This window comes from Perognathus longimembris, chromosome 1, assembly GCF_023159225.1.
Source record: "Perognathus longimembris pacificus isolate PPM17 chromosome 1, ASM2315922v1, whole genome shotgun sequence".
Classification (NCBI taxonomy): Eukaryota; Metazoa; Chordata; class Mammalia; order Rodentia; family Heteromyidae; genus Perognathus; species Perognathus longimembris.
Genome location: NC_063161.1, coordinates 70861433 through 70875765, shown reverse-complemented (window position 1 = coordinate 70875765; position 14333 = coordinate 70861433). Strand labels below are relative to the sequence as shown.

Sequence of the window (14333 nt, the reverse complement as noted above, 5' to 3'; positions counted from 1 at the left end):
GGCCTGGGCACTGTCCCTTAAGTTTTTTGCTCAAGGCTCGGTGTTGTTTTCTACCACTTGAGCTACAACTCTACTTCCTGCTTTTTGTGGTGCTTATTTGGAGCTAAGGGTCTCATGGACTTTCCTGCCCTGGCTGGCTTTGAATTTTGATCCTGAGATTAGAGGCATGAATTATAATATAACTTCTGTTATTAGGTTTTCAGGAGAGGGAGGCCTTACAAGGTAGATTTGTGCATAGTGGCTCAATTTTGGAGTTTCCAACTGCCAGTCATTTGCTACATTTCCAGTGTATGCCAGGACCCATTCAGGGGTCAAACAGCATTGGTGATGGGCCCAGGAAGCCTGGAGGTAAAACAGATCCTGGGACTCTTGGAGTAGCATCCACTATCACCATCAGAGATTCAGGATTAGCCTCCAAGTTTAGAAATGGGCTCCTGTTCACTGAGAACCTCAGGTTTCAGTGAGAGGATTGGGAAGGTCAAAGCATGGTCTCTGGTAAATAATCTTGCAGGTAGCTACAGGCCCAGGAAACAGCCAGGCCTGAGGCTATGGGCAAATGGAAAGGAATCCTGCTCTCATTTTTCCTTAGCTTTTTCAACGTCATAGCAGTGGGATGTGGAAAGAGGAGCATGAGTTCAGCCAGCAGCCACAGGGAGCCACTGGTACATCCCATCTCTCTTCTCCTCCAGTCCTGTCTGGGCTTGGCCCAGGAAATTGAAGGAAAACTTGTAGGAGGGCAAAGGTAGCTGAATGGAACTGTCTAACTAGTTGGCCTCCTTCCTGACTCGTCCTGGGGAATCTCAGCCAAGAGCTCAGGAGAAGGACTTTGGGGCGGCAAGAGAAGATACTGCCAGACAGGAGGAAAACATGTGGAGTCTCCCGGGGTGGGAAGGAAACAGTACTCAGCACTCAGGAAGTGGAGGCAGGAGAACTGCAAGTTCAAGGTCAGCATGGGCTACAGAGACATTGTTAAAAAAAAAAAAGCCATACACCAGTGGCTCACATCTGTAATCCTAACTACTTAGAGGGCTTTGAGATCTGAAGATCCCTTTGAAGTTATCTGGGGCAGGAAAGTCTGTGAGATTCTTATCTCCAATCAACCACCAAAAAACTGGAAGTGGAGCTGTGGCTCATGTGGTAAAGCACTAGCTTTGAGCAAAAAAGCTGAGGGACAGTGCTCAGATCTGATTTCAAGCCCCAGGACAGGCACAAAGACAAACAAGAAATTCTGTTCAGATTTGGCATGATGTGCTCTTTGTCCATGAAGCTTCTGAGCATATCATTTCTTCATGAACTTTCCCCAGATTATGTGACTCAGAGATGGGGAAAACCCTCCTTGAACCTTACATCTTTCCATGCTTTGTTTTTTCATGGTAGTAAATGGTAGCTGATATGATTATCTTTCATTTACTTATTTGTATAAAATGTGAAAGTTGCTGGAATAAAAATGGAGTTACTTGTGTTGATCTTTTCCTTTTTCTACCCCTTTTGTACCAGTACTGAGACTTGAACTCAGAGCCTCATGTTCTTGCTTAGCTTCTTTAGTTTAAGGCTGGTATTCTACCTCTTGAAGCACACCTCTGTTTTTTGGGGGGTTAAGTGGAAATAAAGAGTCATAGACTTTCCTGCCCAGGCTGGCTTCAAACCACAATCTTCCTGTCTCAGCCTCCTGAGTAGATAGGATTACAGGTATAAGCCACTGACGTCAGACTACATTGGTGGTTTCTGAGAGAGGGGTTTGCTTTATGCCTAGTCAGCCTGGGGTTTGATCCTCCTCTTTTTCTTGTGCTCCCTAAGGGTGACAGGTGCACTAGCACCTAGCCATTGTGCTTTTCTCCTAGTTGGGAGAACAGGCATGTCACTGGTTTGAGATGCAATCTAGTGAGCTTTTATATCCAGGTTGGCCTCAAACCACAATCCCTGGATCTGTCTCCTAAGTAGGGAGCCTTCTGGGTAGCTAGGTGTGAGCCACTGGCAGTGCCTAGTTTCTACATGTTTGTTTTTGTGGTACTGATGATTGAACTCAGAGCCTCCATGCAAGTATCCTGCCACTTGAGCCATACCCCCAGTTACATATATTACTAACGAAGAAAGCCTCAGGGTGCAGTCCCTAGGTAGTAGCAATATCTTCTGGAGATTCATGGAAATGCAAAACTCTCAGGATTGGTGCCTCAAATCTCCTGGATCAGAGACTTGGGTGGGGCCCAGCCAAACATCTGTTTTAACAGGCCCAATGAAGTTTTCGACCCACTGCCACATTGCATGGGAATGTGGACTGTCAGGATTTGAAAGCCAGGCCATATCACAGTTGGCTACAAGCTTGTTAAAAATATGTATTTCTAGCTGGGTACTGGTGGCTCATGCCTGCAATCCTAGCTACTTAGGAGACAGGATTGTGGTTTGATTCCAGCACTAGATCCCGTCTCCAAAATAACCAGCAAGAAGCAAGGCTAAGTTAGGCATTGGTGGCTCATGCCTCTGTAATCCCAGCTACTCAGGAGGCTGAGATCTGAGGACTGAGGTTAAAAACCAGCTCAGGTTAAAAAAAAAAAAAAAAAAAAAAAAGTCCATAAGATTTTTTTCAGTTAACCAGCAAAAAGCTGGAGATGGGGCTGTGTCTCAAGCAGTAAAGTGCCAGCCCTGAGCAAAAAAGCTAAGGGATGGCACCCACACTTGGTGCTCAAGCCCCAGTATGGGAATAAAAAAATAATAAAAACCAGGAAGGCTGGAGGTGTTGTTTAGGTAGTAGGATGCCAGCTGGGTAAGCTGAAGAAATGTGAGGCTGAGTTAAAATCGCTCTCTCTCTCTCTCACAAACACACACACACACACACACACACACACACACACACACACACACAGAATTACTGGCCGCAAAACCAGATATTGGGGGTGAGGTAGGGAGGGATCTATATTTCAACCAAGAATATAGACTTTGTGTATTTTATAGCACTGTACTGAGGGAATGTCATGGAAGCACCTGGGGGCTCAGGAGGCTCCAGCCTTGGGATGTTAAGGTTGCCTTTTGGATGTTTAAGGAATGCGACATTAGAAAAGGTGGAGCCTCAAATTCCTTCTGAAGGGATTTCGATTTATTCTAAGGTCAATTATCTTATTCTAAGGTTGTTTTCTTCACACTATGGGGACTTCAGAGAACCATGAGGACAATTTTCCATTGGATGGCAGTAAAGGGCTTTGAGAAAGAAGCATATTTTCTAGTTTGCTCAAAGCAGCTTTCCTGGCATCTTCCCATGTTTCCTCCTCTCCTTGGTAATCTGGTGTTGTGATTCCACACTGCCTCATAAAGCCTGGTCCAATAATCAGATTTCCTCTAGAGAGTGAGTGGACCTGCACGCGAAATTTTCCCGGTGGGATTCTTGTGATGCATGAGTGGGTGGAGGAACCATGTGAAGCAGACCACATAGGAGACCCTTCCCAGCCTGTGGCACATCCATCCAATCAAGCTGACACTACACAAAGGCTGAAAGGAAGATCAGAAACACAAGGGGCATTCTGTAGGGCTGGAAAATGGGCGGGGTGAGGAGCAGGATCTGGGGCACCAGACTCACTCATGGGTGGCTCTAGCACCAGGTTGGGACAGATTGATGATGGGGTGGTAGAAGCTGGCATGGGGTTGGGAGAGGACCAATTTACTGGAAGTGGAGCAAGGCAGGAACAGAGGACATCAAGTCTGCAACGGGGAAGGCCTGGGCTCCAATCCCTGGCCTGAGGGTGGAGAAGGGAGGGAAAGTTGATGCCTCTAAGGAAACCTATCCTTCGTGCCCGGTGTCCTGGCTTATCTCCATCCACGACAGGGTTCTCCAGAGCCTTGGCTTCCATGTGAGCCCGTGCGTCTCACCTCAGTTCCGCGATCTTACATTGTACTTAGCATACAGGCATCTAGACTTCTACCTAGTAATACTTCTTGGGAACTCTCACAGGTAACAAATCACAAGAGGCTGCCGGATTGGCTGGCTCCCAGGAGGGAGCCTGGGCTGTGATGGTGAAAACCCCGAAAATGCCGCGGAAGCACCTCAATCGGGAAGTTTGGGTGACACTGAGTGTTGAGCCAAAGCTTTGCTGTTGAGAGTTCCAGACAGAAAACGAAAACCCCGAGGCCCTCAGACCCGCACCGGCGAGGACGAGGACGTCATATCGGGATTTCTAAAGGAAAATCGGTCCTCACGGGACCCTTAGGAGTACTGCACCGGCCTTCGGGGCGGTGCCAAGTTGTGGAGCGGAAGCTGGGGGCGCGGCAGGAAGTGACGTCAGGAGAAGCAGGAAGAGGCGGCCCCAGCCCCCACTGGCGGGGTGAGGGATAACGGTTTCCGGTCGGGGGCTCCGGACTGGGGGGGGGGGGGAGTGGGGGCGAGGCCGTGTGCGGTGAGCCTTGTCGCTCGCACTCCCGCTGGTACCGCGATGATGGACTGCGGGGAGTCGGAGCTGGAGTCCCTGGGAGGCGGAGATGCCCTGGCGGCCCCGGGACCACCCCCAGAGCCCCGAGCCCCGGAACCTCTCGTCCCAGTGCCCGAGCCCGGTCTAGACTTGAGCCTGAGCCCGCAATCCGTGAGCCCCGACCCGCGGAGCCCCAGCCCCGGGCGGCGGAAGGGACGGGCGGGGCGGCGGGGCGCGGCCCGCAGAGGGCGACAGGTGAGCTGGGGTCCGGAGCTGCCCGGAGGACCCGGACGGCCCTGAGCGCGGCCGCTCACTGCCCGGCCATGTGTCTCCAGGTCCGCTTCCGCCTGGCGCCGCCCTTCCCAACCCGCCCCGAGCCGCCCGTCGCAGCAGCCGCCACCGCCGCCGCCGCCGCCGCCGCCGCCGCCGCCGCCCCGAGCGAGGCGCACGAGCTGGAGGCGCCCGCGCCGCGGAGCAGCCTGGCCTTGAGCGCCGAGTTGCAGGCGGCCCGGGCCACAGCCTCGGGGCAGTTTGATGCCGCGAAGGCCGTGGAGGAGCAGCTGAGAAAGTCCTTCCAGACCCGCTGCGGCCTGGGGGAGAGCGTGGCCGAGGGTGAGGGGGGCGAGCGGCCCGTCGGGCGGGGGTCCCGGGCCAGGCGGAGCTGCTCACCCCAGCCCCTCCCGCGCTCTCAGGGCTGAACGTGCCGCGCTCCAAGCGGCTCTTCCGAGACCTGGTGAGCTTGCAGGTGCCGGAGGAACAGGTTCTCGGCGCGGCGCTGCGGGAGAAGCTGGCGCTCTTGCCGCCGCAGGCTCAAGCTCCGCCCCCGAAGGTGAGGGACGGGGCCCTGCCGCCTCGTGTCCCCAAGCGCGTGTCCGTCGCGGATTGGCCCCCTCCCAGAGTGTAAGCTTACTTTTGGGGCCCAACTTCAACAGGAGCCCTCCGGGCTAGGGCCAGACATGACCGTCCTGTGCGACCTAGACACACTGTGCTACGAATCTCCCCACCTGAGCCAGGACGGGCTGCCCCCTCTCCGACTCCAAGCCCGGCCTCGCCCTTCGGAGGACACCTTCCTCATGCACCGGACGTTGAGGCGGTGGGAGGCATAGACTTCATAGCTCTCTGGATTGCCATTTGACATTTTTGTGTTAAAACCGTTTTACAGAATAAAGTGGTTGTTAGGTAATGGGACTGTTTTTGGGAGCCACAAGCATAACTAAAACTGCTCCAAGGGGCCTTCCCAGGTTGGAAACTGCCAGATGAACTTTTTGGCCCTTACCTGGGCTATTACATAGCAAGACTCAAAAAAAAAAAAAAAAAAAAAAAACCAGAAGCAAGAATAAAAGTATCGGCAGGATGCAGGTAGCTTACTCTGGTTAGCTATCCTAAGGAGGCTGAGATCTGAGGACTGTGGCTCAAAGCCAGCCAGGGTGGGAAAGTTCGTGAGATTCTTACCTCCAATTAATTACACAAACACACATAGCCAGAAGTAGAGCTGTAGCTCAAATGGTAGAGTGCTAGTCTTGTGCACAAAAGCTCAGGGACAGTACTTGGGTGAGAGCTCAAGGTCCAGAACCAACACCAAAAAAGAAGTCTCAGGCTAGGCAGATGAGCTGTGTGAGCTTAACATGTACAAAGCCAATCCAGTCTACAGCACAAAAAGCTGAAAGTCCTTTGGATTTCCACTTGATATGTACTATTTGTATGTGTGTTGCTGGGAACGTAGGGACTTGCACATGCTAGCTAGGTGCTTTACTACTGAGCTACAACCCCATCAATCCATTGTTATGATGTGCTTACTAAAGCTTAAAAAAAACCTCCACCTTACCCCATCCCCAAATGTGGCGATTACTTGAGTCTAGGAGTCTGTAAGACAATGCTTGTACTGAGTTAACAAAATTACTTCTTGTTTTCACTTTAAAGGCCTTGCTCACCTTGTTAATAACTCGAGATTGCTCAGTTTTTGTCAGTTGTGGGGCTTGGACTGTCAGCCTGGGCTGTCTCTGAGCTCTTCAAGGCTAGAGCCCTACCACTGAGCTACAGTGCCACTTTGGTTTTCTGGTGGTTAAATAAAGATAAGTTTCATGGCCCTTCCTGCCCAGGCTGCCTTTGAACCACAGTCCTCAGCATCTTGAATAGCTAGGACTATAGGTGTGAACCAACCAGTGTCTGGCTTGCTCAGTAATTATCAAATGCTAAAGGTTTCCAGTAACCCTACACATACCACTGAAGTCATCTCACAGCACAGAAGAGTGGAGGGTCTCCTAAGCAGGTTGGTGGCTCTGGACCTATTTTTTTAAGCTCTTAAATGCAACTTTACTAAGGTCTCTGTCTTAAAAGTTCACCACCAACATCCAAAAAGAATTGTGGGGCTGGGGATATAGCCTAGTGGCAAGAGTGCCTGCCTCGGATACACGAGGCCCTAGGTTCGATTCCCCAGCACCACATATACAGAAAACGGCCAGAAGCGGCGCTGTGGCTCAAGTGGCAGAGTGCTGGCCTTGAGCGGGAAGAAGCCAGGGACAGTGCTCAGGCCCTGAGTCCAAAGCCCAAGACTGGCCAAAAAAAAAAAAAAAAAAAAAAAAAAGAATTGTGAAGTCTCTTTTTTCCAGGGAAGGAAGTTGGTAATCACATTGCATACCAGAATTTGCTTTGGTGAGGCTAAAATGGTAAAAATACACTGCCTATAGTATGCTCAAAGCCCTGGGTTCAATTCCCAGTGCCACCAAAATAAATCAGGGTTCTGTGTAACCTACTGTATATAGATTTCATTAGCAGTTTTCTCAATCACTGAAAAAATTGCCCTCTTCTGTGAAACTCTAGATTGGGCAAGGATGCAAGCACAGGTTCTACTGAGGTACCATCCCTTCCCCAGCTAGAAAGTGTCAGACAAGGGTATGGGGGCCACTGCCCTAGGTATCAAGTTTATTGTGCTGTTCTTACATTCCAAACCCAGTCCCCTCTCCCACTGGGGGACAGCAGCAGGAGGAATTTTTATCTTATCTGTGTGCCTCCCTGCCAAGCTCCCCCTCAAACCCTTAGTCCATGTATCTGTGGTCCACTGAAATGCAGCTAGGGACAAAGGCTGAGAAGTGGGAATCTTCCTGGGAGAACAGGAGGAAGGGGCTAGAGAATTCGACCCCTTCCCCCACTTCCCATGGAGAACAGAAGTCAGCAAAACAGTCCATGCTATCCAGCCTAGCAGGCTGGGGGAGAGAAAGATGACAGTAACTCCAGCACAGCTGGGCTTGCTGCTCAGGTGCAGGAGATAGGGAGGAGGCTGGGGCAGCAACTTAAGCCTTCTTTGCAGACCCAAGGAAAGGAAACTTTGGAGTTAGGAAGGAAAAAAACCTTTTCACCCAGGTCTTCAGGAGCAGCAAGGGCAGCCTCTTTGTGTTTTCTGTTTAGGGGGCCACTTAGTGGCTGGGGGAACGGGCCTTGTGGAACAGGTATACAGGACGCTGGAAGCCTGTGGAAAGAGCACAAAGGAGGCAGGTTGGCAGGCCCTCTGGACTCTCCACCCTCAGCTAGGACCAGTCTCCCCAATAATGAGCCAGGCTTACCTTTGGAGGTATTGTGGGGTGTGGCCACAAGCTCATAGCTGGAAAAGCCCACCTCTGGGGATGTCAGGTACGAACTGAACTGTTCTGGCTTCAGCTGGATTCGATAGTAGTTCTTGTAGATTGATTCCTGGCGAGAAAGGCAGAGGAATACATCAGCTTGCTGCCTCCTCCCCTGGCCAATGATGCCCAACTGGGGGGTTCTTTTCCCTCTGCTCAAAATGTTTTTCTTGCTGGTGGCTAGTGCTGGTGGTGCTATCAGTCTAGCTACTCAGGGGGCTGAGATCTGAGGATTTCAGTTCAAAGCCAGCGTGGGCAGGAAAGTCTGAGAGACTCATCTCCAATTAACCACCAGAAAACCAGAAGTGGCACTGTGGCTCAAAGTGCTACCAAAGTGCTGGCCTTGAGCAAAACAGCTTAGAGATAGCACGTAGGCCCCGAGTTCAAGTCCCATGACCAGAAAAAAAGTCTGTCTTGCCTCAACCAAAGAACGATTCACATTTCATTTCCACAGAAACCCACCGTGAGAGTCTTTCTCTTGCCGTAGGAGGACCATGGTTGGGGCTCCAAGATCAAGATGCCCCCAGGGCGTAGGTGCCGGTAGATCCGGCGAAACATTCGCTTCAGCCCCTCATCTCCCCAGTTCAGATGCACCCACTTGGTGAGGCTGAGGCAGAGCACCACATCATACTCTGGTGTTTGGGCCTCCACTAGCTCATCTCGATCCAGCACGTAGTTACCCTGAGAGTAAGAATCAGTGATGAGGTCAACAAGATATAAAGAACCATGTCTCCATGACTGCTCTGGAGGCTTTGTGACCATGTCCCACATTTATTCTCTGCCACTCCTCAGATCCTTTCAGTCTTTTCCCTTCTTGCCCCTGCTTCTTCCTATGGTAGAGTCAAACTTAAAAAGGGAGCCTTTATTTTAAAACTGAGTAAATTAACCAGGAGATTTTCCCACTTGGCACCAAAACTGTCAGTGAGCAAATGCTGGAGGACTCCTGGACATGGGTCAGGGATGCAATATTATACAAGGAGACCCATGGGTCCTCCCCTGTAGCGAAGGGCTGGCAAAATGTCAGGCCCATTTTTTTCCTTTCTCCTAGAGAAATCAAGAGCCATATCCCCTTAGGAAACCTTTTCTAGAAGATATGCTCCTCACTGTCTTCTGTAAAGTCAGGCTTAACCCGACCTAGCAGAGAACATTACTGCAGCCAGCCCAATGACAGTTTAATGGGGGAGCTGTGTGCAGCCAGAGACATAGAGTCAGGGACACACTCTCCCTCCCTGAAGAAAAGTCTGTGTTTCTCCCTCCCACTACCCAGAGGCAATGTGGAGAAGACCTAATGCTGAGCAGATCGGTTCCTGGCCCCTGACTCATCAACTCTGTATCTAAGGAAATAGAAGCAACTGATGCAAATAGGCCCTATCAAAGGACTGAAACTTCAAATACTCGTCTACCTCTGGAGTTTCCTCTCCCCCAAGACATTCCCTAACAGTCTCATGTTCCTTCAGCTGGTTTGAGGTTAGGGTTCCATCAGGACCGAATCTCCTAGTAGTGGCAGGTTACCCTTAAGAGAAAGTGGACCAACCTGGATTGCAATCCTTGCTGGAACAGGCAACAGGAGTCAGCCCCTACCCTTGAGGTCATGAGGAAAGACCTGGGATAGAGATGAACCCTGCCTGTCCAGGTTATAGAAAGGGCAATCTACCCAGCAGAGATTCTCCATCTGTTGCTGAGGAGTGGGTGCAGAGAAATGCCTCTGGGTCCTGACCTTTCCCTGACACATTTCTCTACTTCACTGCATTTTCATACCTGGCCCCTATTCCAACAGCCTTCTGACATCCTTACCGTGACGAAGACAACATTGTTGGGGAAGACAGAGGTGTCCGCTCCATCCAAGGGCACTTGGGGTGCAGCAATAGGACCCCGGCTGGCTGGCAGCGAGGCTGGGAAGCAGCTTCTCTTTCGGATGGTGGCAGTCCCTTCCTCACCCTCTGCCCCTGTATCCCCCTCAGAAGTCTGGGGTGGGAGACGCAGCTCCTCGGACAGGTAGTGTCGGATATTTTGACGGGCTGCGTGTATCAACCGGGCATCAATATCCAGTCCCACCATGCGCGATGGGCCCCACTTGCAGGCAATACTTAGGGTCAGATGCCCCACATTGCAGCCCAGATCTAGGATGTCCCGGCCCTTAAACCATTCAGGCTTCAGCACCCGCAGGCGCCCATCATCACAGGAAGGATTGCGGTACCCATAGTACTTGCAATAATTCCCATATTGGAACTTGCGATGTTGCTTTTTGAAGCCCGCTGCAGGTAGCGGGTGATGGTGGTGGCGGCCTCCCCCACTCCCTCGACCCTTTTCCTTGGAACCCTGACCTCCACCCCTAGCCCCTGCCTCCGACTTGCTGGAAGTCCTGCGACGTTTGCGATGTCGGGAGGAGGAAGACGAGGGTGCAGAGGTAACTGAGGCAGCTGAAGGGGCTGAAAGGGAGCCTGAGGAACCCTGCAGGGCAGATGGAAGGGGAGACACGACCTCATCCCTGCAGTTGATGGCTGTGTTGAGTTCATAGGGTTGGGGGGCATCGCGGTTCTGGCCCTTCTGCCGCTGCTGCTGTGTGGCGCCCTCCCCGTGGAATGAGGGGGTGAGGGGGGCTGTGGGCAGCGCGGCGTGGCTATCGTTCCCTCCGGATGCCTGCTGCTGCTGCTGGTGGTGCTGTCCCCGGTGTCTATGCCGCTTGCGACCAGTCTTGAGTGGCGAAGCAAGAACTACTTGGGCCTCATCAGTGCAAGTATTGAGACTGAGCGGGTCAGTGATATCTTTGGGGATGAGGATCTCCACAGGATCTCTCCCCTTGGCCGGAAGTGGGGAGGACTTGGGGGTCTCCGCATTGAGTGCACGACTCACTTCCTCATCCAGGAGGCTATTCAGGTTCAGTGGATCAAAGATATTGCCCCCCAGAAGAAAGTTGGAGGGTAACACAGAGTCACAGTCCGAGTTCACGCGCCGGCGCCTCTTGAAGGCTGGGTGTTTGAAGCCCCCCCCACCGCCCCCCACGTTACAGCTGTTTCTCCTCTTGCCCCCGCCTCCCCCCGGGGGCCGGTGGGGCTGGTAGCCATTGCGAGGGCGCGGAGGGGCCGGGGGCCCCAGCTCCGTCCCGCCCCCTGCCCGGCGCTCCTCCCCCACGTCCTGGGGAGCGGCCCGCCCCGGGGGCTCCGACGAGCGGGCCTCCCCGTGCGACGCCGCCGGGGCCGGGCCGCCCCCTCGAGGGCCGGCCGTGGTCCCCGCCGCCGGGGCCCCCGCCGCGAGCCCGCCAGGCCCCGGCCCGCGCTCCCCGCCGCGGAGCTCCCGGGACACCGTCTCCCGGTGCAGCTGCACCGCGGGGCCGCCCCCTCCGCCCGACTCATCTTTGAGCGGCGGCGGCGGGGCCGGCACCAGAAACGGCTCCTTCTCCGCCGCCATCTCGATCATTTCCTCCCCTTATTGCGTCCCGGCCGAGGGTACCGACGGGGGATCAGGGGGTTTGGCTCCCCGCTTCCTTCCTAAACCCTGCTCCCTCCCCACCCCCTCCCCGAGTGCGCGCGCAGCTCCGCTCCGCTCGCCTCGAGCCCGAGCGCCTCCCGCCCCCCTCCTCCCGAAGCGCGTCCCCCTCGCCCGCGAGACCAAAACAAGATGCCCGCGAGACCCGGGCAAGCCGAGGACTCAACCGCGCGTGCGCCGACCCCTTTCTCCGCCACCACTACCTCTCCGTCGCGAGCGCGCACGGCCGGCGCGCGTTCCGCTCAGCTCGCAGCCACGCATGCGTACTCTGCCGCCACCCTGGCTGCGCGCGCATCGGAGTACGAACCAACTTAACGGCTCCGGGAGTTTAAATATAGGCCCCCCATCTCAAGCCCCCCTACCCCCCAAGAAGCCCACCACCCCAAACGGACACCTACTTCCCTCCGCTGCTAGGTCCGGCCCTACTGATATCCTTTGTCTCGGCCGCACGTTCCCACCCACCGTTGGCGAAGGACGGGGAGCTGGTGTGAAAAGGTCTCCTTGACACCCGACCCTTGTTCCTGAGGAATGAGTCTCAGCGGTCTCCGCCCGGCTCTAAACCCAACAACCTCCCTACCCCGCCTCCAGCCTCCCCCTACTGGGTAGCGCCTGCGCACACCCTTTTAGGCTTGCGCGGGTAGATGCAGCACGTGTTGAGGATGATACCCCGCCCTCCGTCCGAGGGGCGGGGGCTGTGACGTCGTTTCCTCAGGTTAGACACACGCAGAGTGCGTCAGCAAGACCAGTGGGGCGCGGCCCCACCGCGAAAGGGGCGGGTCTTGTGAATTATTCATGAGGCGTGCTCGCTTCCTCCTCCTCCCACCTACTTGGGAGGGCTACTGGGAAAGCGGAAAAACCCTTCACGTTGGGGAGAGGGAAGGAGACCAGTCGACTTCCCACGAGCTGTCCCTAGTAAAATCCGATAGGTCACTTAAACACACACCCGTTTCTCGAGAATATTCTCTGCTGGAAAAAAACAAAAAGCACTAAAGCAGCTGAGACTGCCCAACTTCCTCTTCCTCCGAAATGGCCGAGTCCTCTCCCTCCTCAGCCTTCCCCTATTTGCGATCACCTGGACACGCCACGCCTCTTCCCCCCCTCCACACCCCGCCCCACTCCAGGCGCCTGCGCGGTTGGCGTGCCCAGTCCCGCTGGGCCCTCTACGTCCACTGCCCTGGGCTATAGCTGCTGGCCCTTCTCCATCCACACTGCTGCGGCCTTGGGCGGCCTCATGAAAAAAAAAACAAAAAACAAATCACACATGGGCAGGGAAAGGCCTTCGGCTAGCTTTGGGTCCTTAGAAAGAAACAGGACTTCCTTGGTTTCCCCAGGGTGATGAGTTGCTAGGTCTCCCTGCAACAGATTGGCTGAGGGCCGGTGGCGGCTAAAGTAGGGCTCAGGGTAGTCTCGAAATATGAAAGGCGTGAAGAAAGCTAGAAACACGAATACGGTATGCAAAGAGTGTAAGGAAAAGGCAGTCGAGGACAGAAGAGTTTGAAAGATGTGCTATAATAAACAATCGGGCGCATTGCTGCCGCCTGATGAAAGTGACGCGAGCGAGGATCATGGGACTTGTAGTTCTCCGGGCATTCGTTTGGAAGATGGTGGAAATACGGGAGCCGCGTAAATGCCGAAGGGCGGCCATCTGCGCATGCGCCCTTGTCCTGGAAGGGGGGGGCGGAAAGCTCGCCGCTAGGGGGCGGAGCTTACCGCGACCTCGCGCCTTCGCCTAGTGGCGGGAAAAAGCAGGTCGAGGTTGCAGAGCTTTGCGGTATGGCTGCTCCTCGCCTTTAAGTTCCCGGCTGGCCCCAGAAGGTAGCTGACTTGTTTTTTTTTTCCCCTCGGCAGCAGACGAAAGTAGTGGACGCGACCAGTCTCGGTACTTGTCGGCTGTGGAAAAAAAAACTTTCTCCTCAGAAGGACGACCTAGATTTCACCTCAGAATCTCCAGGCCACTTCACCCTGCCTCCTCTGGAGGGGAGTGCCGTCACCCCCAGACCCCCCCCCCCCAAAAAAAAAAGATGGATAGTGGGATGGGAAATGATGATTGGAGCCCGGGGGGTGGGTGGGTGGGGGGCGAGGTTCCGGGACCCTGGGCTGGAGCGCAGGGGAAGCGAGGCTCGGGAGTCGGCGTCCACCAACAGGGCGTCCACCGACAGGGCGCCCAAGGCCTTGGCCCGGGGTGGCTGTCCTGAAGAGAAGTGGCTGCGGGGGACGGAGGGGGGGGCCGGCGGGGGGGGGGCCGGCCTGGGGAGAGGTGGGTACTCTGCAGTGTTAAGCCCCCTCATTGCAGGGAGGACGGAGGGCAGGTTTGGGGGGGGCCCACCCCCAAGGTTAATTTGAAATGTGACAGTGGGGGCACCCGCGGCCGCATTTGTGGCCTTATGAACGAGGGCAGCCATGATGGAAAACTATTGGGTTTGGACACAGAACTTGGGGGTTCTTTCTTGGCCCTCCCAACCCCCTCCCCCCAAGCTGTAGTTTTCTCTGAGTGTGTACGCATAAGCCTTGGCGGAATATTTAGTTCATGTGGGCACTTCTGAGGGTGAACAGGGTTTGTGGTGGGCAGTCAAGAGCCCCTGGACTTACTTGAAAATATGTTTTATAAAATTGGTTGGGATTAAAAAAAAATAGCAGGGGCTGGGGATATAGCCTAGTGGCAAGAGTGCCTGCCTCGGATACACGAGGCCCTAGGTTCGATTCCCCAGCACCACATATACAGAAAACGGCCAGAAGCGGCGCTGTGGCTCAAGTGGCAGAGTGCTAGCCTTGAGCAAAAAGAAGCCAGGGACAGTGCTCAGGCCCTGAGTCCAAGGCCCAGGACTGGCCAAAAAAA

The 14333-nt window shown here is 54.3% G+C and overlaps 2 protein-coding genes across 2 annotated transcripts; one reads left to right on the top strand and one right to left on the bottom strand.

The window, feature by feature from the left end:
* The first annotated feature begins 4293 nt into the window (after positions 1-4293).
* On the top strand, positions 4294-5692 carry Ppp1r35 (protein phosphatase 1 regulatory subunit 35). Its single transcript, XM_048368231.1, has 4 exons — positions 4294-4649; positions 4730-5006; positions 5087-5223; positions 5327-5692. The coding sequence occupies exons 1-4, from the start codon at positions 4419-4421 to the stop codon at positions 5498-5500; spliced, it is 819 nt and encodes a 272-aa protein (XP_048224188.1). The 5' UTR covers positions 4294-4418; the 3' UTR covers positions 5501-5692.
* Positions 5693-7289: 1597 nt separating this feature from the next.
* Mepce (methylphosphate capping enzyme) lies at positions 7290-11541 on the bottom strand. The gene is made up of 4 exons (XM_048368214.1): positions 9806-11541; positions 8474-8692; positions 7955-8081; positions 7290-7860 (listed from the first exon to the last, which is right to left on the bottom strand). Exons 1-4 carry the CDS (start codon positions 11426-11428, stop codon positions 7808-7810), a joined length of 2022 nt encoding a protein of 673 aa, XP_048224171.1. The 5' UTR covers positions 11429-11541; the 3' UTR covers positions 7290-7807.
* Between the last annotated feature and the right edge of the window lie 2792 nt (positions 11542-14333).

Excerpts from the sequence above, each read along its gene's own strand:
- Mepce (XM_048368214.1), bottom strand. The coding sequence starts at position 11,428 with ATGATCGAGATGGCGGCGGAGAAGGAGCCGTTTCTGGTGCCGGCCCCG. Across the intron at positions 8,693-9,805 it reads ACAATGTTGTCTTCGTCACG|GGTAACTACGTGCTGGATCG; the intron begins GTAAGGATGTCA and ends TCTTACTCTCAG. Across the intron at positions 7,861-7,954 it reads ACCCCACAATACCTCCAAAG|GCTTCCAGCGTCCTGTATAC; the intron begins GTAAGCCTGGCT and ends CTCTTTCCACAG.
- Ppp1r35 (XM_048368231.1), top strand. The coding sequence starts at position 4,419 with ATGATGGACTGCGGGGAGTCGGAGCTGGAGTCCCTGGGAGGCGGAGAT. Across the intron at positions 5,007-5,086 it reads GGGGGAGAGCGTGGCCGAGG|GGCTGAACGTGCCGCGCTCC; the intron begins GTGAGGGGGGCG and ends CCGCGCTCTCAG. Across the intron at positions 5,224-5,326 it reads CTCAAGCTCCGCCCCCGAAG|GAGCCCTCCGGGCTAGGGCC; the intron begins GTGAGGGACGGG and ends CAACTTCAACAG.